Source organism: Colossoma macropomum, unplaced genomic scaffold (genome assembly GCF_904425465.1).
Source record: "Colossoma macropomum unplaced genomic scaffold, Colossoma_macropomum, whole genome shotgun sequence".
Taxonomy (NCBI): Eukaryota; Metazoa; Chordata; class Actinopteri; order Characiformes; family Serrasalmidae; genus Colossoma; species Colossoma macropomum.
This window is the reverse complement of record NW_023494793.1, coordinates 35,982,219-36,005,528: the sequence shown is the minus strand read 5'-3', so window position 1 is coordinate 36,005,528 and position 23,310 is coordinate 35,982,219. Positions and strand designations below refer to the sequence as shown.

Genomic DNA, 23,310 nt, shown 5'->3' with positions numbered 1-23,310 from the left:
CACACTGGCCTTGGAGAAGGCTACTCTGTACAGCTGATAATAACTTATTCAGTGCACATACAAACAGGGGTTGTAGCATTGTATATTAACAGTGGAGTGATATAAGACAGAAGGGTGCAAACTGAATAAAAGAAGATATGAGATGCTTATAGGGTTAAATTCCACAGTTTAAGTCAGACTGAATTTCTTTTCAGTCTGAGTAATCTGTGTAGGGGCAAAAAACAACTACAGCATTACACCACCCATCAAAGGTTTTGGGACATCTAGCTTTTCAAAGTGTTTAATAAGAGTGATATTAGTGTTTGGGTTTGGAATAATCGAACATATAAAAAGGAATGATGCTTAGATTTTGTTGTATTTCTTTGCAAAAGCAGATCTACCCTGGGAATAATGTCAACCCCCATACAATTTATCCCCAAACACCATATCATTGTCATGTCAGTACTCATCAGCACTCAAACCTTTGAGGTGTGTAGCCTCTTTCTGCAGGCCCCCTTGTGGCCACTCTGCCAGCAGAACAGAAACTGACTTACAGATTTTTTAATAATTAATCAAAAAAAAATTTTTAACTGGACACTTTTGGCTCTCTGTGTGAAATGTGACTCTGTGTTGAACTTCTAGTGAGCAATGAGAGGTGAGAATCGTCTACTGTGACAACAAAAATTGTGACAACAAAAATCGACACAGTAAGAAATAGCATTTAAACTAAAAAAACATTTTCATAATACTGACCTGCTCCCTTACGAAGACAATAAAGAAGAAAAAAATGCTTTGTTCAATAACTGAGGGACCTCCAAAGAGGTGGAAACTGCATTTTATAGCTACTGTAAAAAGGGGTTTAATCAACTTTGAGGACTTTTAGTAGGTGCTGTCAACAATAGTTTGAAAAAAAAAAACTGCCAAACAATTATTTGACAAATTTGCTCTCCATACCATGCAAGACCCTTTGATGAACATGAAGCTGAGTGTTATAAAATACAGCCAAATTATTAATGAACAGCTGTTTTATGTTAACTTTTGCAGGTGTTCTTTGTACTTAACTGAAACATAACCACAGAAATCAAACACTACTTGGCAAACTTCAAAAGAAGGCAAGGTGCCCACATTGGGCAGTGTATGTATAATAGCTGTTCCCTGTAGAGAACAGTGGAGGTAATATGGTGCTATCAAAGTCCACAAGTTCCTCCCATGGTGCAATTCCGAGCCCATGGGTGTGCCTGTTAAGAACACCGTGTTGGATTCATCATTCATTAAAGAACAGGACAGCAGGGCAATCTCTAACAAGGCCTTTCTCTCTCTCTCATGTTCTTTCTCTTGCTCTCTCTGTCCATCTTGCTATCTGTCTTCTTCAGCTCAGCTATCCAAGCTTGGGGAATCAGAATTCCAGAATGATGTCTATCAACTCTCAACTGGCCAGTTTAATGGGCACACCTACCTTGTATCTGGTGTATCTGGTGTATAGCTAAGGATTGCAGCTAATCTTTTTACATGTACAATTTGTGTTGATCATCTTCTAAGCCTCAATAGTCAGTTTCTAACCACAGAGCCACTCTTGGCTGGATTTGTGGGTGGAGGACCTCTCTCAACCTACTAATGATGCTGAAATGCAAAAAAGCCCAAATAACAGTATGACCACAGAAATAATAAAGGTCTGCTCAAGCATGAAATAAAAGCCCAATCCTGAGCTGTAAATCTGAGACAAATCTGGTACAGCCACATTTGGAACCCAGACATGATCCAAACCTGCTCACATGAGCTGTCAGAAATATATTATCACCTACATAGTTTTATAGTGCTTTGCTTTGTTACTAAGCACTTAAGATGACAGAGAAAATGAGCTAAAAAACTTTACTGACTTACTTGAGAGTTTTTTTCTGTAGTTGACATTGTGCAAGGAATTGATTTGTTTCTGGCTAGTAGCAGCTGCGGAATGGCAGCATCCATGGTAAATGTGTCACTAAAGAGATGACGTGCCAGTCCTTTTGCTATTAGAGCTTAAAATACTCTTGCAAGCTCTATGCTGTACATGATCAAAGAGTTTTTATCTAATCAAACGACCAGGTCATGATGTTTCCAAGCCTCACTTATCTGGAGGTTTAAACAATTCCCCTTTAGTCTTTTTTTTATTTTGTTCATGGTGGACAGCTAGTAAAACCAGTTTTGCTTTACACATACTAGACCAGGAGTGTCAAACTCAACCACCAAAAGGGCCATTTAAAAAATCTCAGCAAATCTGTGTTTTTATTTCATTTTTACTTAACATTTTGCCATGACCTGAATGGGCCATTGTTTATTCAAAATATGCCAAAACTTCACCAGCAAAATAGGCAATGAATACTTAAAATTAATTCTTAATAAAAATAAATTGTTTTCAGTAGTTTTTTTAGAACTGCCTTTTTGCTTGAACTAGACACCAGGCATCTTTTCTTCTTCTCCGCTGGCCCACAGACTGTGTCACGGGCCTGACTTGGACCGCGGGCCTCCCGTTTGACACATGGGTACTAGAATATATTAAAAGGCTTATTCCTTCGAATAAAAACAAATCTACTGCACTCTTTTGAAAACTAACCCGAGACTGATGCTGTATGTGAAAAATCAGCCCAACCCCGGTCTGAAACCCAACATTTTGTGAGACTCCATCAGGCTCAGGTTGGGTAACAGACCTCTAATTGTTCCTGTCCATTGAAGAGTGGGGCTGATAAACTGTGCAGCAAATGGTACAGTTAGTAACTGTAAACTTACAAAGTGCACCTATATGGTTTCTGATGAAATGGCCAATGAGCTACAAGGTAGGCAGGTGTTTCTAATAAACTGACAATCCCCACTTGCCTTTTAGTAAGAAGGACGCGGATAAGCAAACGAATAAACCTCAGTTTCTCTGAAGCAGAAGCTTTGGAAGGCTTTGTTTCTGACAATAAAATGAACACATTTAATACATACTGATGCAGTGAATACAAATCACATTTGGCTCGCATGCCGGTTGCCCGAAGATAAGCCACAGTTAAATTAAGAAAACAGCAGAATGAGGAACCCCCCCACCTCACTCCGTGTGTCCTCTGCTCGGGCACTTTGTGCATAAACAGAAACCAACTGAATACCAAGTATGACAGAACTGCATATTTTATGCTGCACCAGTGCTTGGTCCCTCAAGGCCATCATGGTGTTTTACTTACATAAGTGCTGTGAGTTTTACCTTTTCAGTCTGTGTGAGCTCGTCCTTGTTTGGGAGGTCCTCCCTGTGTCTGGAATCTGGGTCAATTCCCTCCTGCTCCAGATACTGCACATTCATATTTAGCAACCAGGCAGCAGTGCGGTCCAGAGCACCGGGATTCACTGGAGACGGGGCCTGGTTAAAACCCAGATAGAACAAACCCAGCACACTTACATGCATGAATACGCACATCTACACAATACTAGCTAGTCGAGCAAACGGTAAACAGTGAAAATAACAAGAAAATAACAAGTCTAATCAGAACAAGTTTTTTTTTTCTTTTCGGGATACAATAGGCATTTTATATAATATTATATATAATATTTTTTATTATTCTCCTGTATGAATATGCTGTGTGCTTTTTTGGCTTTGCTTTCTCAGGACACAGCAAGGCAAACTCTGAAGATAAACTGCAAATCTTTTAAAAGTAATCATCCTAATTGCGCCGCATCTGGACTGCTTGTTTGATTAACATTTTGTTTGTTTGTTTACTTGAATGACTTGGCTCGGCTTTCGGGCATGTACGTGCTGGCGCATGCTCGCATTTAGAAGACAGAAAGGCATTAGATGTTGTCCTAAAACTTTTCAAGGTGACAACAGCACTTCGGGCCGGCTGGGAAATGCTTGATCAATTTTTAATGAAGATTCATTTCGCCAGACTTGAGACAAACAGTTTGGACAATCTGTGCAGTCATTTAATCACTACCCAAGTGTCTCCGCTCCAGCTATTAATTCGGCCTGTCTGCTCCATTCCCCCCTCGTCCAACTGTGAGACGAATGCTCCACTGAATTCAGCTTAAGAGCCTTGTGCGGTTCCACCAGCAAGCAAAAACACTCATTAGCTCCCGAGTTACTGGGAAACCAATTAAGTTGTCGCACATATACTGTACGTGTGAACGATGGTACTGGTTGTATTAAGCCAAGTGAAAAATAAACTTGTATGAAAGTTCTTGCAAACAGTTTTCACATCAGCTACACAACCATTCAAAAGTTGTCATGTTATTCAATAATAACTTACATTATCAAAATTTATATACAGTATAGAGTGAAACGATTGTGTAATAATTGACAGGCCTCCGAGACACAGAAGTCAGAGATAGCGTGGCTTTATTGCTAACGAGGCTAACTACTCTAGCCGAAGTTAGTTAGGTCCAGAAACAGAGAAGATATATTTTGCTGAAAAAGCAACATGCTGGCATATCGTCCACCGAGGAGAAAAGACCACCGGTTAGCTCATTAGCTCATCTGAAGAGGCAGCCCCAGTTACTCAGGCACGGAAACCTACCAATTTGGCTATTTTTGAATAATAAAACATTTTTAAATAAAGTGTTTTCAAATGTGCTCCTAGGTGTGCTGACAATTTTGTGCAAGACCACCGTTATCATCTAAAAAGGTAAAACCTTCAGCCATACGTTACGAGTTGGAATGCACATTCCCTATCAAAAATTAATAAACTGGATATTAATTTTTATTATACCTTCTCATTATTCTCCATCTTGTACAGCTTTTTTGATCGTAGAGGAATCATCTGTTCATCATTTTGGACATATTTAACATTTCAAATTATTTACAGCTTCATTCGAAATCTACAAAAGTACTAGCATTATATTAGAATCATTTTATACTTGTATTTGCAACAAAACAGGGCAATTCCCATGGAAAACCAGGGAACTCCAATCTTTTTACTGTGTATCCAAGTTTTCCAGTCCAGAAATGTGCTGAAACAAGGCAGGCTGCACTCACCTGTTTGTGCAGGGTGCGTTGTTTGGTCTCTGGGCTGTCCCCTTTAGAGGAGGAGGACTGCTGTCTCAGCCGGGCACCGCCGCTGGGCCAGTCGGGTGATGACGACATCATGCTGCCGCTGGAGGGCCGTGGGTAGGGGGCGGTGTTAAGCATGCTGGGAGGGGTGCGTCCTCGTGTGATGGTGGGCGGAGGAGGTTGGTCTATCCTCCTCTGTGGGCCGGCACTGTTCTGCCTTGGCACATTGGCCTGGTGCTGCGTCTCAGTGAGTGACAGCTGCCTTCGCGTGAACTCCCCTGAGCGTCTTACAAACTCATCACTGCTGCTGCCACCACCTCCGCCAGCTGCCGCACCTGTGCTGCCTTGGGAAACAAACTGGTGCTTGGCCCCCGTAGTTGCTGAGTCCTCCACGTTGCCCTGGGAGCTGATGGAGCTGTGGCATTCTGAGCCTGAATCAGCTGCTCCGCCCCCTCGGGGCGACACCGGCAGACCGGCCGCCATCTGGTATACTGGGTTCTGGAAGGAGAGGGGGGCCAGCAGCTGGGGCCGTCCCGGGACAGTCTCTGTGCTCGGGGTGGTGGGTGTCTGGCCCGTTTTCCTCAGAGTGGGCCCAGCAGCCATGTTGCCTTTAAGGGTAGGGGCGTTCCACACCCCGCTGCCTTGGAGGTCATTAGCAGGGTCGCTGGACGAGGTGCAGGGGCCGCTCTCCAGGCTACGGCTGTCCTGCAGGTCCACCATGGACAGGCTTTTGCTGCCGTTAGGGAGCTGCACATCTGGCTCGTTGGCCTCTGAGTAACTGGAGCTGCGGGCGGGCGAAGGTTGAATGACTGAATTCCTTGTAACGAAGAACAAATCCTTGTTTTCAGGGGTCGGAGAGGGCAGCCTGGTGAAATCCACCAACCTGTACATCCAGGACAAACACAGAAAAAAATCACAAATGTTGACATCTCAGTTAAAACTTAGCTCAGTTCAATGATATACATCTCTGTTGTTGCTGTCTAAGCATTCAATTAATATGACATTTGTGTTTGTAAGAAGGTAATATAATTTTATTCCTGGGCATATTTTGCTATCTTTTAAGGACCCATTTCTCACTGCAGTATTTAAGCATTTCATATCTATGGAACCTGCAGAATCTAACCTAGATGTAGGGATCATTTACACACCTTTGAGAGATGGTATAACACATTTTTTAACAATATAATTCAAAAATTGCATTTTTTGTATTTCATGAAATGCAAAAACATCAAATAGTGAAATTCCAACAGCTCTTATGAAAGCATACACATGCTTTTCCAGGTATTTATTGGTTTAGTCCTCATAGGCTTTGTATAGGAGCCTACAGGGGGCACTAGAAGCTGCATTCCTCTGACTGCAGTCTGTAGGCACATGTTCTGCAAAACCATGGCAGTTTGGGATATAACACTGTCATTCGCATTTGCAATTGGATCCAAAGTGAAGTAAAATGCAAAATTTCATTGGTTAATGCAAGTGCAGAACAAACTGAAAACCAACAAGAATGTGAGATTTTAAAGAGGCAATGTTGCTTACGTTTGCTTTGCCCATTGAAAGTTAGTCACAAGTTACAGAGAAACCATTCAGCACTCGTCTTAACCCCTGAAGCCTCAAGAACTTAATGCATCTCTCTACGATGAACGATCAACTTTTGCTGATCATTTTAATAAAACCTACTCAGTTTTTAAGGGTTAATTAATTATGTAATTGACTAGGTAATTAAATATGTATTTACATTTAAACAATCTATCAAAATTAAAGTAATACCTCAGCTTCTTTGGATTAATATTTTAGTTGTGTATCCTGATTCAAAATAACATTCGTCACATCATTAATTAGTCTAATACATGTACATGCTAATGGGAATACGTTTATAATGTACACAGTGTTAATATAAACCTAGATGCTGTATATGCTACCTAGCATCTGCTCACCGTATTGCTAAAATGGAATGTTATTGCAAGTGAAAAACATCATCATAAACAAACTTCAATGTAGGAAATCCAAAAATTAGAGCCCATTTTTTAGAATCTGTGCAAAAAAGGTGCATTAGCATCAATCTGTTCAACTCGAACATGACAGATATTTCAAAAGGCAAAATAATCCGACATGAAGTACACACTTGCCTCCTGCGCAAATAACACAAGTTTACACTGGTACTGTCAGTTTATCAGCTGAACAGCGAGGTGTTCTAAATTTCAGCTGCTTTCAGTTTTCCAGCAACAGAGTTACTGAGCCAGAAAATGCAAAACTGCAGAATGTGCAAACTAATCACTCTAGCGGGGCAAAGAGACAATATCAGCCGCTCTCAAAAAACAATGAGCAGCTATAATGAAGCCCTATAATGTTTTCAAAGGAGCTCTGCTTGGAGGCTGCTGTGATAATAAAGATCCTTTATAGCAGCATATAAAAGTTATAATTAAATAATAAAAGTTTTAATTCTTTGTTACCACTGCTCTCTGAGTGTGGCTTAATTTACATAATGCATTTTGCAAAAGAGCTTTAAAAAACATGATTTCCTTCATTTCTCACTCTGCACTATCCAGTACATCTACCCTCACATAACCCAACAGTAGGGACAGCTAAAGGCAAGTCATTCCAGTCTGTTACAGAGGAAGCCCGATCGTTTGTGTAAAACCTGTGATTTATTGTGCTGCATAGTGTTATATTGCATTCTCACCTGTGTCTGTTTCACTGTTTAAACATGTTGCTGTTTTTACTACGTTAACTGTAACAGTGTTAAACATGCATATCTTAATCTACTTAAAACAAGTGGCCAATAAAACTCTGAATCATGAATCTTGAGTCCATCTTGCTGATTGATGTGCATTTTAATTAAGCAGCACAGGTGCAAAACTGCCAGTTACAAAGCAGACAACTTTAATGGCCTAGAATGATGCTTGTATTAAGTGTACTCAGCACTGATTCTCGACGAATCTCAAACTCAATCACTGAAAAAAGTGAAGGACTGAATTTACTTGAATCAAATGTGCAGCGCATTTCCACATTAATGAAATATGTGACACACAATTCTTCCCTTTGCTTAAAATGAAGAAAACTTTGAAGAACAATGTGTAAAGAGTTCATTCCAGAGTCTCTGCCAACTTTTCATCCTGAGTTGAGTCAAATGCCTCAATGTTCAGTGATAACGTCACATTATTAGATTAGATTATATTAGATTAAATTTCTTCTTCGAGCACCAACAGGAGAGTCCTTGCAAAGGCAGAACAGGACATGCTAGACATAATATACACTAACCCTTGTGCCTTTATGTAAAAATATTAAGGCAAATGCAAAGTTATGCATAGTTCCAAACTCGATATTGTACAAACAGAAAAGTCACATGATCTGCATTGTAAAAATGTCAATGAGTGTGTTTACATTCACTCAATAATCCAATCATAATTGGATTTCTGCATTTATCTGATTATTCAAATGGTCATGCAAACACCACACCCCGATTTCTTTGATCGGTCTAGAAATCCGATTAAGAAGTCAGACAAAGAGAGCTGGATTTTAGCTCAGTAATCAGACTTCTCAGTGCACGTAAACTCTTACTCTGATTTCTTTCAGATTTCTCAGTCTGTACATGTGCGGCGCAGACCACGGTACCGGAAATAAGCAAGCAGCATTGCCGCGAGACGCAGCAAAACACTTTTGGAGCAATGCCAAAACCAAATACATGCTTGATGAAATGAAGGATTTAAATATTCTTCATCTTCTAGATGATGTATGTTCACATTTTCAGGTAAAGTGGCGCTATGATTAAAATAAGCCGCGGCATGAAGTTTGAGTTTTACATTACATTTACATCACATCTCCTTTTGTCAGTTTACTGGCTGGTTGCAAAGCAGAAATCAGATTACTGTCTGACTCACGTAGACCAAAGGTTTTCCCATTATCTAAATACTCAAGTGCATATAAACGTGTTGATCGGATTACTGAAAAAATCTGATTTTCTGCAGTTATCGGATTTTTAAGTGCATCTAAAGACACTCAATGCTTTAACTTAAAAAAGTTAGTAATCTAGATGCCCTAAAGTTAAAAATAATAAGTTAACAGAATGTAACATTCAGACTGATGTTCTGTTGATCTTTGATCTCAATGTTGTAAGGCAACCAGGTTACTAACTTTCAAGTAAAAACATTGAAAATTCTGTTGACAGTGTTTTTTTTATCACACCAGTAGCTGTAATTAGAACATGAAGGGAAAGCACCCCACATAACCAGTAATAATATTTCGGCAGGACTCCTAACACTACATTTGCCTCCCTCTATAATGTGATTACAGTGTTGGTCACTCTGGATAAGAGCCAAATGCAGTAAATGTAAAAGAACTAGTTGTACTTAGTGCATCAAACATTCTTAGATTAGCTCAACTACAGATTTCTGCTGGTGCTGTCAACAGGATGTCAGTCAGTAGAACTAATCATTTATGTAAGTTAAAAGCTAGTGGAAATAGGCACTACGGTAGATTTTGTTGAGCTCAATTTAATTTGCAGTGTATAGTACTGTTATCTAAACCTCAGCACACTGTAAAAAAAATTAATGTTCAGCCTACTTAACAATTTAAAGGCTCCAGTTTGCATGGATCATTTTACACTGGTTCAATATGCAGTGCTTTTAAGTAAAAAGGAACTATAAGAACAACGTGCTACGTTAAGAATATAATAGCATTTTACAATTTGTTGACATAGAAACTTGACTACAACTTCAGGTTTTATTTGAGTATAATTTACTTTATAGCCAAGTAACAGTATTGATAGCTAAAAAACTCATGCTAAACCAATAGCACATACACACTAAGCAGTTTGTTCCAAAATAGTTACACAGTACATTCTGGTTATCTGTTGAGTTTAGGTCCAACCCTACTGCAGTCCTGAGATGCTCTTTACAGTAGATGCTGTACACTGGGACTAAACTGTACATGCAGACAGACACGTCAGAGCTATAAAGATGTGTTTTAATAATGCCAGCTCATGCCGAGTCTTACCCAGTGAGCTCAGTGTCCATGACGAGTTTCTGCAGGCCGGTGGAGACGCTGCAGCTGGGTAGGCTAGGTGATCCCACCCGCTCTGTGGGGGACGCCACCGGAGCCCCTGTGGGGTTAGTCAGGGCCACATTCACGTCCCTCAGGATCCGCACCAGCGGCCCCAGCTTAGTGGCCGTGCTCTGAAGCAGAACAGCAGGAGTGCAGTGAAGAACAGGCTGTTAGCGAACGCGGCAGGATCCTGATATCAGGCACTACAGCAGTGTGAGATTAGCCCAGTGGGATGTAAACAAATGCTAATGTGCTGAGCATTCATTAATACACTTTGCACGGTCCAAAATTTCGCCCCAGAAAGGATATTTTCCTCAATTAAATATTTATTTTCTAAAACATATCGACAGACTCAGATGTTTTAATCAAGCTTACTTTTGTGGTGTGAGACACATTTGATTTAAGCGTTTCAAAAGAAGTAGTGTTTCCCAATTTCTTATGATTAATCAGGGTGTGTTGTGATAAAGTCCTCGTCTAAGGCTTAAATTAAGTGATCTACACCAAAGAGAAGAGGAGTCAATAATTTGCTGAAAGACAAAGCAAAGCGGACAACTCAGAAATTAGGGGCATGGTCACTATCATGCCGCAGGTCAAGTAAATTTGCAGTGAGGACTAATTAAGTAGTGGACTATAGGACTTAACTTATACTTTAGAAATCTGCACACTTATGCTTGCATGCGCACACACACACACACATTTTTATGTGATTTCAGTACCCTTTGTAGTTCTTCAGTTACAGACTGTAGTCCACCTGTTTCTCTGCATACTTTGTTAGCCCCCTTTCACCCTGTTCTTCAGTGGTCAGGACCACCACAGAGTAGGTATTATTCAGGTGGTAGATCATTCTCAGCACTGCAGTGGTGGTGGTGATATCTACAATATCTAAGCCTAAACTTAAACCTGAAAAGTCTTGAAAATGTATGAAAAAACAAACAAACACACACACACACACACACACACACACACACCTGGTCAAGCTGGGTTACGGCCTCTGATAATAGAGAGTGCAAGGTGGAGAGTTCGCGGCCCAGGTCGATGTAGCCCTCAAAGCCAGCAGTGTTGGAGATGGTCTCTGGGTTGGAGATCTCAAGCAGGAAGCGCTGCATGTTGGTCCACTCATGCTCCAGGAACTGGTTCATGAAGGACATGTACTCCTCTTTACTGCCAAACCTACACACACCACAAATAACACAGGCTAAGGACACAGCACCTTCTGCCCAGGTGCTTTCAGCTACAGTCCCAGGACTCCTCTGGTCTGTATAGTTCCATTCTTACACAAATTTTGGCATTGATTGAAAGTTTACAGTCTGCATATTCAACAGAAATTTCTCCACCTGTTTCAATAAACGATGAGGGAGAAATAGTCATCCTTTTGTTATTACTGGCAACAACTGAAATGTGTAAGGGTTAGTCAAACTCATAACATGCTGAATGATGCATGTTACAGCATCTCACACACGCTTGGAGCAGCACTCACTTGGTGAAGTTGGCGAGGTTCTGTGTGACCTTGGCGATGAGTGTGAGTGTGCGCGCAGTACGGTCATCTGGATACTCCTGCATGAGGTCGAAGAGTGAGGGGGACATGATGGCGGGACAGAGGAATCGCAGGAAGAGGGAGGCGCTTATGAGGCGCTCACTGATGTCGGGGCGCCCCCGGTTACCACACTCCTGCCGCCACGACGCAAACACCTCCTTCAGCTCACGCGGGAACACACTGCACAACAGACGACAGTGACAGAGGACAACTCACTTCAGTTTTGTGATAAGATGTGATAAGAAGGTCCCAAAATGTACTATTTAAAATCCATTCGTGTTGGAGCAAGCTTTGTGAGGCAAAACAGTCCCCAAAGATAATGTATTTTTTCAGATATACCACTATTTTAAAATCATCAAAATTACAGATAAAATTCAGAAGATGCACGTGGGTTCACTGGTGGTCTTTGATGGTAAATAAAATGGTTACATTTGTGTTGTAAACATTGCGACCCCTGGTTCCTATCACCACCACTGTAAAGAAAATCAGTCGCTAAGTTTCTCCACAATTAACCATTTCACATCAAACCACTCAAAATGATTTTCTTTACATCTCAATGTAAATAATGTTGACAAATTGGTTGAACTGCCCTGTAAGTGACCTATCCATGCCTTTCCCACAAATGGATTTTTTGGAGATATGGTTGCAAGGTTGGACAAGCTATACAGAATGATGGAAAAGCTCAAATTCAAATTCAACCTAATGAGAAAATGAAGTGCTTTTTTGTAAATTGTGTTATAATTTAACTTTTCTATATGCATGTGAAAGATGAAACTGGTTTTTAGGGATGAAGCTCTGTTCCAAATGTTAAGAAGAGCCATTTTGTCCTATCAACAAGAATCAAACCACCTTGGTAGCCACAACATTTTATGTCCATTTTACCATCTTGGCTGTAAACATGTCTCAGTTAATGTCCTAGTATAGACTAAAAATATAATATAACGACAGCACAGACTTACTTTGCTCTGCTTTAAACTTTAGCTCAGCTAGAGTAGCTTTTCTCGCTACTTTTTTTTTGCTATTCCACTTTTTTTGCTCAAAAGTAGAATAGTTTCCTGTAAAATGTCTCTCAGTGTTTGACTTTTTTGCGAATTTTCCCGTTCCACCTTAAATGCTGTCTGAGGTGCCAAAATGTAACTGCTGCACCATTTAAGGTGGAACGGGACAATTTGAATGAGAAACTGACTTCAGCCTCGCAACTTTTTAGTGTCAGTTTCTCGTTGCAGAATAAATGTATCAGGAAAAGAGCTGGAGAGATTATAAATGCAAATATGTCCATTCGTCTCCACATTATTGATGTTCATCTTAAATCTCTCTCTTTGCCTTTTCGTTAGCTACTAGCTAGGCAAGATTGTTGTCACTGCTATGGCGACCAGCAGTCTTCGCACCAGTCTCCAGAGTTCAAGGGTAAATTAGCAGTTACATATTAACTCCAGTGTTTAAGTCCATTTAGTGTTAAACTGTGTTAAAACAATCAGCAGAGCTATTTTACTGCAATAGAGGATTATTTTATTTTTACCTAAAAATCTAATGTGGAGCCGCAACAGGGCAGTAAAAGAGCCCCATGTTGCCGACTAATGGACCAGCTAGATAACAACCTAACCTACACTCTTAGTTACCAGCTATTTTAATATATAACAGATAGTTTTTCATGGCTGGACAACAGGAAACAACCGATCGACCTTGCAACTGCACCTTTTCACCATACTGCGTATGATGTATGAAGGGGCAAATATATGCAGGTTTTCCCTAAAGCTTGTCCAAACTAGCCAAAGTAGATATGAAAGAACACCTTTGTGGGCGGAGCATGGCTAGATCTTACAAAAAACACTGATACTTGGATCACTTATGAGAACTGAGACACGGATCAGATCAGACACCGAGTTTCCATTCATTCTGTAATCATAAAAAGCAATAAAAAGCTCTACAGTGTGGAAATTTGACATGCTTTGCTTTTGACTGCACTGAACAACTGTCACTATGCATGTTTAATCTAGTGTTAACAATGCAGGATGGCTCACTATCCCCAAACACTTTCATTACCCTCCCCTCATCCAGCCCTGCCTCGGTCTTCACATCAGCATGGTAAAGACACTGCCCCCCTGCTGAGGCGTCTAATCAGGTCTAATCTGCTGTCTCGGGCTGTTTTAAAGAAAAAAATAAAAAGGAAGACTGTTCTGAAGAGTGGTGGCCCAGTTACGAATTGATTGCTTATCTGAGGTGGAATTGGGACTTAAATTAAGATCCTCCTCAAAGGCAGGGGAAATTGAATTCCCTGAAGGAATGTCTCGCGTCAGGCAGTTGAGAGAAGGACTAATTTCTTCACTCAGCATGATTTTGGCAAAGACCTGTGTGTGATGATTGAAGTTACAGTTTCCCACTCGGGCCAGCCTCTGACAGGAGCCTTTTCACACCTTGAATCACATGCTTAAAAACAAGGTTCTTGACTTGGACGCATTTCTAGGAAAAATATCAATTGTGATGTGTCTGTGACGAGTCTGAATCTGCTTAGGAAACAAATTATTACATAAAAAAAAATCAATTAGAAAACAAACCTGAGCTTGAACCAAGTACGATGTTCTACTGCTCTATTGTTCTGAACAATTGGCCCAAACCAGGCCTGAAAAATGACACTTTGTTCATGTCAGGTAGCTGATCTCTAGGCTTGAAGTACCTTTTGAAAGTTTGAAGAACCTCCACATAATATAAAAGTGAAATATCAATTGATCTAGGCATACTGCACCCATAATGCACTCTTTTGTAACCTTTCATAACTGCTGCAAACACTGGAAAAATCTGTGAGCAGAGCATGGACAGGTCAGTGAGTATATGACTCACTGATGTAAATGTTCTTCAACTTTAAAAAGGTTCTTCGCATATCTCATTCACAGACATGGTTCTTTAAAGAATCATCAACCGAAAGGTTCTTTAGGGAACCAAATACAATTAAAATTAGTAAAGGCAGGTTTACTAATGGTTTACTGTATGATTTTCATCACGATAATGTTGTCACAGACAAAAATCACAGAAAAAAAAATGATAAAAAACAACCTTTTTTACCACAGTGACCTGCCTTGCGCTGGCAAAACTTTCATGCAGCTAGTTGCATGTTGTGACTTACATGCAACATTATTTCTGCGCAACCTGACACTTATCACAATTCAAAAACAATCAAAGTTGCATGCAACACATTTGTTTAGTCCACTAGATAGCTACATTAGCAGCTTCTATCATTTTGGTAAACTGTGTCGTATTTGACAACATTTTTATAGCCTTTTTAAAAATTTTAATACATTTTTCTAGCTGACACAGCTGGTCTGTTCTATATATTTATATCTTTTTTTAATCTATGTATAGTTATTTACAACAAATCTTTACTCTGTTTGTAAAGCCTTTAAAAATGAATGTTTGAGTAGAATGTTTCAGGACGGGAACCTCCAACTCTCCTTCTGTAATATTTTATTATACGAATCCCAAAGAAATCTGAACACTTTGTAAAATCAGGAAGTGTCAAGAGGGGAGAAAATTAATAATCTAACGAACTAATAACTGAATAATTACGATAACAGAAGGCTGAAGAAGAATAAACATGCTGTTTAAAGCTGCTGCTGTTAGCTGGCTAGTTAACACAGCTGCTTACAGAAACATCTGTTGCGAAGAACTCACGCTCGTTTGTTGTCATGGCTTAGGAAACTGACAAAATAAAAATGTTCTGTCCACTGATCAGGCAAAATCAATCGTTTGAAATGATCATGTGATGCATTATCAGCAATTTGTTCAGCTGTTTCATGACACTTGTTTCAGACGAGTTCCGACTGAGTTACGGGAAGCTTTACATTGCGCAACTCAAATGCAATTTAGTTTCATGTAGGTTTCAAGCGATCAAAATTGCATGGAAGTTTCACCATGTAAAACCAGGCTTGAAGTGGCTGCGCTACCACATAACAGATAGAAAAGTCTGCCTACTGACCTCAGCTCACATTGGGCATCTTTTCCCCAGCCACAAACAGCTCAGAACTCTGCTTCTTTACTTGTTAATGCGTGTTTTTTCCTAGCCAAACTACTACTGCCTAATATTACTGCCAATATTATACTGAGCAATTTTTTTGGGTTGTGTGGCCCCATTTTTCAGCCAACAAACAAAAAGAGCAAGCAGAATGTGGGCATTTTTCTTGCATCATATGCCTATGGGCAGAAAATCTTTTAGCACACATGAGCATAAATGATATTGCACAGTCTGCAACACAATTTGGCAAAGATTTCAGTTGCAGCATCTCACGCAACAAACCTATAAAGATCATCGTTATTGCATAGTTTAAAGCGAGCTTAAGAAAAAATGACCGTTTCTATTTCTGTCCTGTCCTGGAGACATCTAAATGAAGCATTTTCCTCCTGTGCAGCGTGACCCATTCTGCTGAGAGCAATGCCCAGCAGAGCACCACTTATCCTTTATGCTTTCGGCAGCTGCCACTGCCTGGCCTGCTTCTAACAGCTTCCTGTTTTTCTTTTTTTTTCAGCTTTTTTTGCTACATTCTCCACTGCATTTTGTTTGCTGCTTCAATTGTGCAGCCCTCCTATTGAGGGCTTTAGGTGCAGATATGGATCACTCAGGTCGAGTAGCAGGTGGCAGTACATACAGAAGCTTTAGGTATTACTTCATAATCTTCAAGTGGACAGGCAGATTCACCATGCAGATGCACTACAGACAAACGATGGCAAATGAACTTTAAAAAAGTGCAACATATCTCCAAAATGAATTCAGACAGATCTTTAAATGAGTGAATTCAGCTACTTTAAGGTGCATCTATTGCTGACACAGGTTCAATGATGGTCACCCAGCTGGTATAATCTCAACAAAAAAGCAATGACCAATAGAATGAGACACTCTGAAGCAGCCGCACATGGACCTAAGGTCACCATGCCCAATGCCAGGCATCAGCTGGAGAGGTATACTCTTGAGTTCCACTGTGTTCTCTGGAGGGATTAAGCTCCATCCAGTACCTCTGGGTTGATGATGGAGTTGCATTTGTGATCCAGAACTAATCACTCAACATCAGTACCTGACCTCAAGAATGTTCTTGGCTGAATGCAATCAAATCCTCACAGCAATGTGCCGACATCTAGTGTAACAAACTCCCAATATGCTTGATTTCAGAAGAAACGTTGTTAACTCACTATAGTACTACATTGCAGTCGTCAAGGGTTGAATATTAGGATTAATTCCACACCTTCCATTTACATATGTCTACATTAGGTGAAACACAAATTGCTCAATTAAAATTAATTGCTTGTTAATGGCTGGTACTTTGGCCACGCCCACAGAGAGAGCATTTTTCACAGCAAGACTCCTTCTACTCTTCACTCTTGACTGCATCCAAAGCACGTCAACATGCTAATCATTCTGAATATAAACACAGAATTAAGAGGTGCAGATGGGATTTAATGTAATAAGTTTGTAAGTTTATTAGAACAAATAAACACTTTATTATAAAGCTACTAGTTCAAATAGAAGGGTATTTTGTCTGATCTAAGGAGAGGGGCATAGCGAGGCTTGTTGAATATTTAAAAAAAAAAAAAAACATTAACATTTCAAAAAACAATTTTACACAAATTGCTCATCCCCACTACCAGTTTTGATCCTGTGGTATGCAAAAGTTTAAACACCCCAGTCAAACTGCATGTTTCGGTGATTTTCTGACTTAAACTTAAGATTTAATACTTAACAAACTTAAGTATTAAACATTTTTCTACAAATTTTTCAGCAATATTTTGCTCCACAATTTGCACAATGTCTATTTATGCACAGGTTTAACATACTGGAAAAATATACAACATAAAATATAAAATGTGCCGTAATTTGATCAGAGCGTTCAAATTTCGCAAACAACTGTAGAAATCAGGACCAGAGTGTTGGATTACAGTAGAGGGCCAGATGTCAGTACCTCAACCACTGGACGCAGGAATACAGAGGGAAACCCTCACGCCATTCTAGTCCTTCAGAGAAAGCCTAACGATTTCTGGGAGCTAAAAATGCATGTCTAAATTTAAACTCATTTTTAATTTATTAGAATCATCATGCTTGTTGCATTTAAACTCTGCCTGTATTGAAGCCGTACTCTTACTTCATTACAACATAACTAGGAAGAGACACGCTCTGATATACTATGAGTGGGACTAAATTAGTATAAAAAGTCACTCTAGTCCTTCCAGAAGTTCTAGATACATCTCTGATGGTGAATATGAGCGGTAGCTTAGCCAATTAGTGCTTAGAAATTGGACATTTATTGGTTCAATTGAAGGTTTGTCTGTAACAGTCACACTTCAGCACTGTAACACTGTAGGTGTAGTGTAGTGTAATGGCAGCAGCAGGCCAGTACATTACCAGTAAGAGTTGATGATCTTGCAGAACGCGAGCTCACAGCACATTTTTAGGTTGCCTTGGTGCTCGGGCAGGTCACTGGAGGAACACTTCGATGGATCCACTTCACAGTTTTCATCTGACTCATAGAGAGCTTTGATGAACTCACCTGGGACAATTACACACACACAGACGGCACTTACAACAGCTATCAACCCAGAAACTGCAGAAATGTGAGCTCCTGGGTGTGTTTTATCATATTTTCTAGTATGCAATACAACATAGTATGTACTCAGAGTATGCACTTGTAATGTGCTATTGGAAAACGTCATGGAGCAACATATATGTTTTCAGTCATCATGAAAAGAAAAAAATTAATATGCATGAAAATACTTTCATATTCTTTAAAAAGAATTTTAGTAGTGAGCATTTCTTGCATGAGTGGGGAATTGCGAACATATTCTGAGAGTGTATGAAAAACAATATCTCTCTGAACAGAAAAAAACCCCAAGCCCTTTTGAGAGACGCACTGCTGAGGGCTTTGCAGCTCATTTCTTTTCTCTCCCACCATCCTGGTGTTGCGATAGCAGCCAGTCCAGTCGGCCTTCAAGGAATGACTGAACTCTTTAATAATTAAATAAAGCTTTGAACACAGGCACTTACAGCACAAGTAAAAAGAAAAATAACAAAAAAAAACAATGAATTATTGATTCTATACACTCTGGATTGTATCATTGGAAGAATAGTGCAGACTATAGACATCCTGGTTTGAAGGCCGCAGTGACCATTCACAACAGGTTAGTCTTGCACATGGTACTTTTTCTGGACATATTTCATCAGCAACACTGAAGAAATGGAAAGCGAAAAACTGAAAAATAGAGCAGATCAGGTGTTTCCTGCTTACCCAATGCATCCTGCAGGTACTTCTGGCCCACCAGTTTGAGATACTCCTCAATGGCTTTGGTGGCCAATGTGTTCTCCCGGAAGATTAGGTGCTCATTGTCTCCACACCGATCCACCTCTGACATCATCAGATCGGTCAGGAAATCCTGTATGGGAACAAATAAAACTGGAGTTCAAAAAATGAGAAGATATGACTTCTGACAATCATGCGAGACCTGATAGAACACCTGCTAGAAAATTGTTACCATCAGATAAACAGTACTTTCTTATTTTTGACAGAAAATCAAGCTCCACTCTTCCATCAGATCTGAAAAAATACACAGGTGTTTCTGTCCATCCTTCAAATGTGAGAAGACAACTCAATGCTATGGGTCTGGAAGGATGTGTAGCTGTTAAGAAACCCTTACTGAGAAAAGTAAATAGACAAAAAAGAAGAAAATCTTATCATCAAACAAAGAAGCTGCTGGTGTTCTCAGATCAATGGACTGGTCACCGCACAGTCCAGACCTCAACATCACTGAATGTATTTTTGATTACTCTGAATCGTGATAACCTGTAAATCCAACCAACTTCTAAGACTGAACTTTGTTGGTATTTAAGAATAACTCTGCAGATTACATTGAAAAACTGAAAGCAAGTCTCCTGAAAAGAACAGAAGCTGTAATAAAGGCAAAGAGTGGACACATTAAATACTGAAAAACAATATTTAGTTGTTGAGGCTTCTGTGTAATTTTCTTTTCCTTTTTCCTGATCCTGAAAAATGAATACGTTGAATATACTGACCATTTTGACAGGACATTAGATAAATAAAGGGTGGTCTCTGACTTTTGCACTGTATAATCCACTTATTTGACACAAAAACAAGCTACAGCTTTTAACCAGAAGGCTGTTATTCAATTGTCTAAAATTTCCCACAAATGTTAAACGTCTGAATTGGCCTGTACTGAACTTTTCCATCCACTTACATTTTCCATCCACTTACTCACTAAAATGGACTTTGTTTCCAGTACATCAGTTTAAACTCTCATGTTCAAAATCCCACCTGAGAGTCAAGTTTATATTCAACAGCCTGATAAAATGGTTTCTTTGGCTTTGGTCATATTTTATTGAATGTTTATGAGAAAAGACAACAAGCACATAATAAGTAGCTAATTAAATATGTATGGTGGGTGTGGAAGATGGACTTGGCCCTGCATCTGGATCCCTCTCTGCCATGCAGATCATTGAGAGCTAGACTCCTGAAGGCCACAGCTTACAATATAAGACTGCATCAGTACATAAATCTCATCTGGTAACTTTAGGTAGAACTGCATTCAATTTCGTTTATTAGAGTTTGACCAGGCAGGATACGAAAGACTAAAAACATAGTTTTTAAACAGTGAAACCTGAAAGGCATCAAACATTACAGCGTATCTAAGCAAAAGCATAAAATTAAGAATATAAACCCTAAAATAACTTGGTCATTTGAAAAAGCAATTTAAGGAATAAAGGAGTTATTGATATTCCAGCTCATTATATTTAATAAAGATCAAAGCTTCCTTTGCCCAACTGAGCTTTAGTCGAATGACAAGGCCTCCTGTTAAAAAACATCCTCAACAAACAGTCTGGAAAAAAGAAGTGTAAACGCTGAAAATACAGTGTTTTTGTACAGATTTACTTCAAAGGCTCATATCTTTCACGATAACTTTGTGATCTCTCTGAACACTCTGTAATAACAACGCCTGTCAAAAGTTCTCTTGACACCTGAACAACTTTCTTGCTGTTATTTTTCAATTAAGTAAGTAAAAATTTGCAAAAACTTTGGGTACATTACGCTTCATCAGTCGGTTTCATGTGGATCAAAGTGTCTTCCTAGGTATGTACAGTACATTTTGCCTAAATCAGGGGTGTCCAAACTTATCCACAAAGGGCCAGTGTGGTGGCAGACAGAGACCAAATGATCAAACAAGTAGAATCAGGTGAGCTCCACCTTGTTTGGCATGAAAACCTGAAGCCACACTGACCCTTCGTGGATAAGATTCGATGCCCCAAGCCTAAATAACGACTTGACAGTTTTCTTTTCCAAACTTTGTTAGAAGCACATACTGAAACTATTTTGGCCCAAACGTGGTTAAAACAGCTGAAAGGTTTGAGTGTTAATCAGTGCTGAGATCACAACGAGGGGATAAAATGGGCGGGATTTGGCTTTATTCACAAGATCATACTGTCACAAATATCGCCACAAATATTTACTTTATTGTTTTTCTTAAAATAAACCTGGTTAGATAAAAAAAAATCGTTAGATAAAAAAAGTTCTTAAACCCTCAGTTGTTGCACAAAAACTAGATTTTTGTCTTCATAGGTGAGCAAAAACGTGAACATTTATAAATATTTTTGTTGTGTTTAAATGTTACTTTTTACCGTAGCAGTCGTACAAGATTGTTTGATATGAGGAATGAGGGACATTTTATCTCAGCACGGCCGTCTTTGTGCAGAGGTGTGAACGGCTTTCACGGCAGGGGGCTCTGACCCCTCCCGTTTCACTTCACATTGCTCACTAGCAGCTCAACACAGCATTGACTCACAACATTTCATACAGAGAGGGTCAACAGGGTCCTATTTGATAAAATAGCTGTATTTGATTTTATTAATGAAAAAAATCTAAGTCAATTTTGGCACAATGGCCAGAAGGAGGCCTTTTTAATGTATGTTAATGTAATAAGTTTTTATTTCACATGATTGTGGACCATTACTATTGGTCCATTTCTCATTAAATGTTCAAACAATGTAAAGGCCAGTTGTATTATTGTTACAGCACTAATGGTGTGGACTGAGAAAGACCACTGTGAGCAGTGAGGGTTTAATATATATATATATATATACATTTTGTATTGGATAGTGTTTGCTGGTAGGAGGTGCACTGCAGCCATAATATCCCAGTGTCCTAGATTGAGCAGGCATAGAGGCATCACGTCTGGGACAGCTTGGATAGATGAGTCACTCTCAGTGATGGTGTATTGATTGGGAGATAATGGAGGCCTTGTAGTCTGATCAGACTTGTTCTTTCATTGTATTCGTCTGTCTCTCGCTCTCATTCTCTGTCTCGTTTTCTCATTCTCTCTGTCCCTCTCTCTCTCGGTCTCAGGATGCAGTTCCTGTATTAGGCTCCACCTGTGACAGCCTCTGTAATCAGTTCCAGTTTGGTGGCTCTATGGCTAAAGGGCGTTGCGGTGGGTAAACATGCTGATGAGTCGCTCTCCGTTAAACCCTCTATACACACTGTAATCCCACACCACGCAGTCCACAAAAGCAAGAGGGAAGGGACAGTTCAAGAAGGGATGAAGGAGGATCAGTAGGGATACAGCAGTATCTTCCTCAAAGAGACAGTTTGAGGGGGAATCTATTTTACTATTTTTTTTTCTTATTCAAAATGGAGCTGATCAGCCAAGATATGTCAGTCTGATTCTTGTTTGCTTCTTTAGTTTTGCAGTAAAGCTATAAAGCCATTCATTGTGAATCTGATGAATTTGCTCAAATGACATCACTAGTGGTAAAAAAAACTAGCATAGCTGGTTAGTTTGATGTAAATCAGATCAGGCTACTTTTAAGTCCTGCTATCTAACTTTCTTAGCCACTTTTCTTTGTATTTCTCAAAATACAATGCTGTTGTTCATGTAACTGAGCCTATGAACAAACACTGAAACAGCAGTGAACTAGGGTTGCCAGATTTTAACCATGTCAAAACCGGACAGCCCTTGTTGGTGGGGATTGGGGCAGGGATGGACTGGCCATCGGGAGGGCAGGGATAATTCCTTGTGGGCTGCAATGGGTGTGGACTGGAGAGTGAATGAGAAAGAGAGAAATACATAGTCGTAATAGTCCAATATAAAATGGACACCGCTCAGGACAAACGGCATGCTGGGTAAAAACTGGTGTGCATGATTTGTTTTGTATATCAGAGTAAGGAACCGCAGGGCCAAAGTGCAGAAGAGGTGAGTTGCCAGTTCACACACTAAGCACACATGGCTAGATTAATGTTAATGTACTATCACACACTGGCTACTTAGCTAGCTAGCAACAATGAGCCACTCCAGTTGTCAGCCAAACTACATTGTCTTTGATGAGTTCACACTTATGGATTTTCATGAGATAAACCGTCATTATTAATCTTCAAAAATGTGCCTCCACTCACTATTGAAGCAAACTTCCGACACTAAATATCTCAGTTCTGGGGTAAGTAAAAAACTTTGTAAACTTCACTACAGAAGTCCAGAGAAGCCATGAGGTAGCTAATTTTCTGGATTGTTAAAACAAGGTAATTATCTTGTTAACTCATAACAACAAAGTTGTTATCTTAAAATAACGAGTTATCTTGTTATCTCGAGATAACAAAAATTGTTATCTTGAGATAATGAGTTAATTATCCTGTGATCTCAAGATAACAACTTTAACTCGTTATGTTGAGATAACTAACTCGTTATTTCAAGATAACAACTTTGTTATCTTGAGATCACAAGATAATTAACTATA

At 39.6% G+C, this 23,310-nt stretch overlaps 1 protein-coding gene across 2 annotated transcripts in view; it reads right to left on the bottom strand.

Moving 5' to 3' along the window:
• Positions 1-23,310, bottom strand: part of dab2ipa (DAB2 interacting protein a) — a 121,092-nt gene that overhangs the window by 8,347 nt on the left and 89,435 nt on the right. For both annotated transcript variants that reach the window (XM_036579389.1, XM_036579390.1), the window contains 7 exons: positions 18,803-18,947; positions 17,923-18,067; positions 11,484-11,720; positions 10,975-11,176; positions 9,959-10,137; positions 4,955-5,852; positions 3,194-3,346 (listed from right to left, as the gene is read on the bottom strand). In XM_036579389.1, coding sequence (XP_036435282.1) covers positions 3,194-3,346; positions 4,955-5,852; positions 9,959-10,137; positions 10,975-11,176; positions 11,484-11,720; positions 17,923-18,067; positions 18,803-18,947 — 1,959 coding nt within the window. The remainder of the gene's footprint in view (positions 1-3,193; positions 3,347-4,954; positions 5,853-9,958; positions 10,138-10,974; positions 11,177-11,483; positions 11,721-17,922; positions 18,068-18,802; positions 18,948-23,310) is intronic.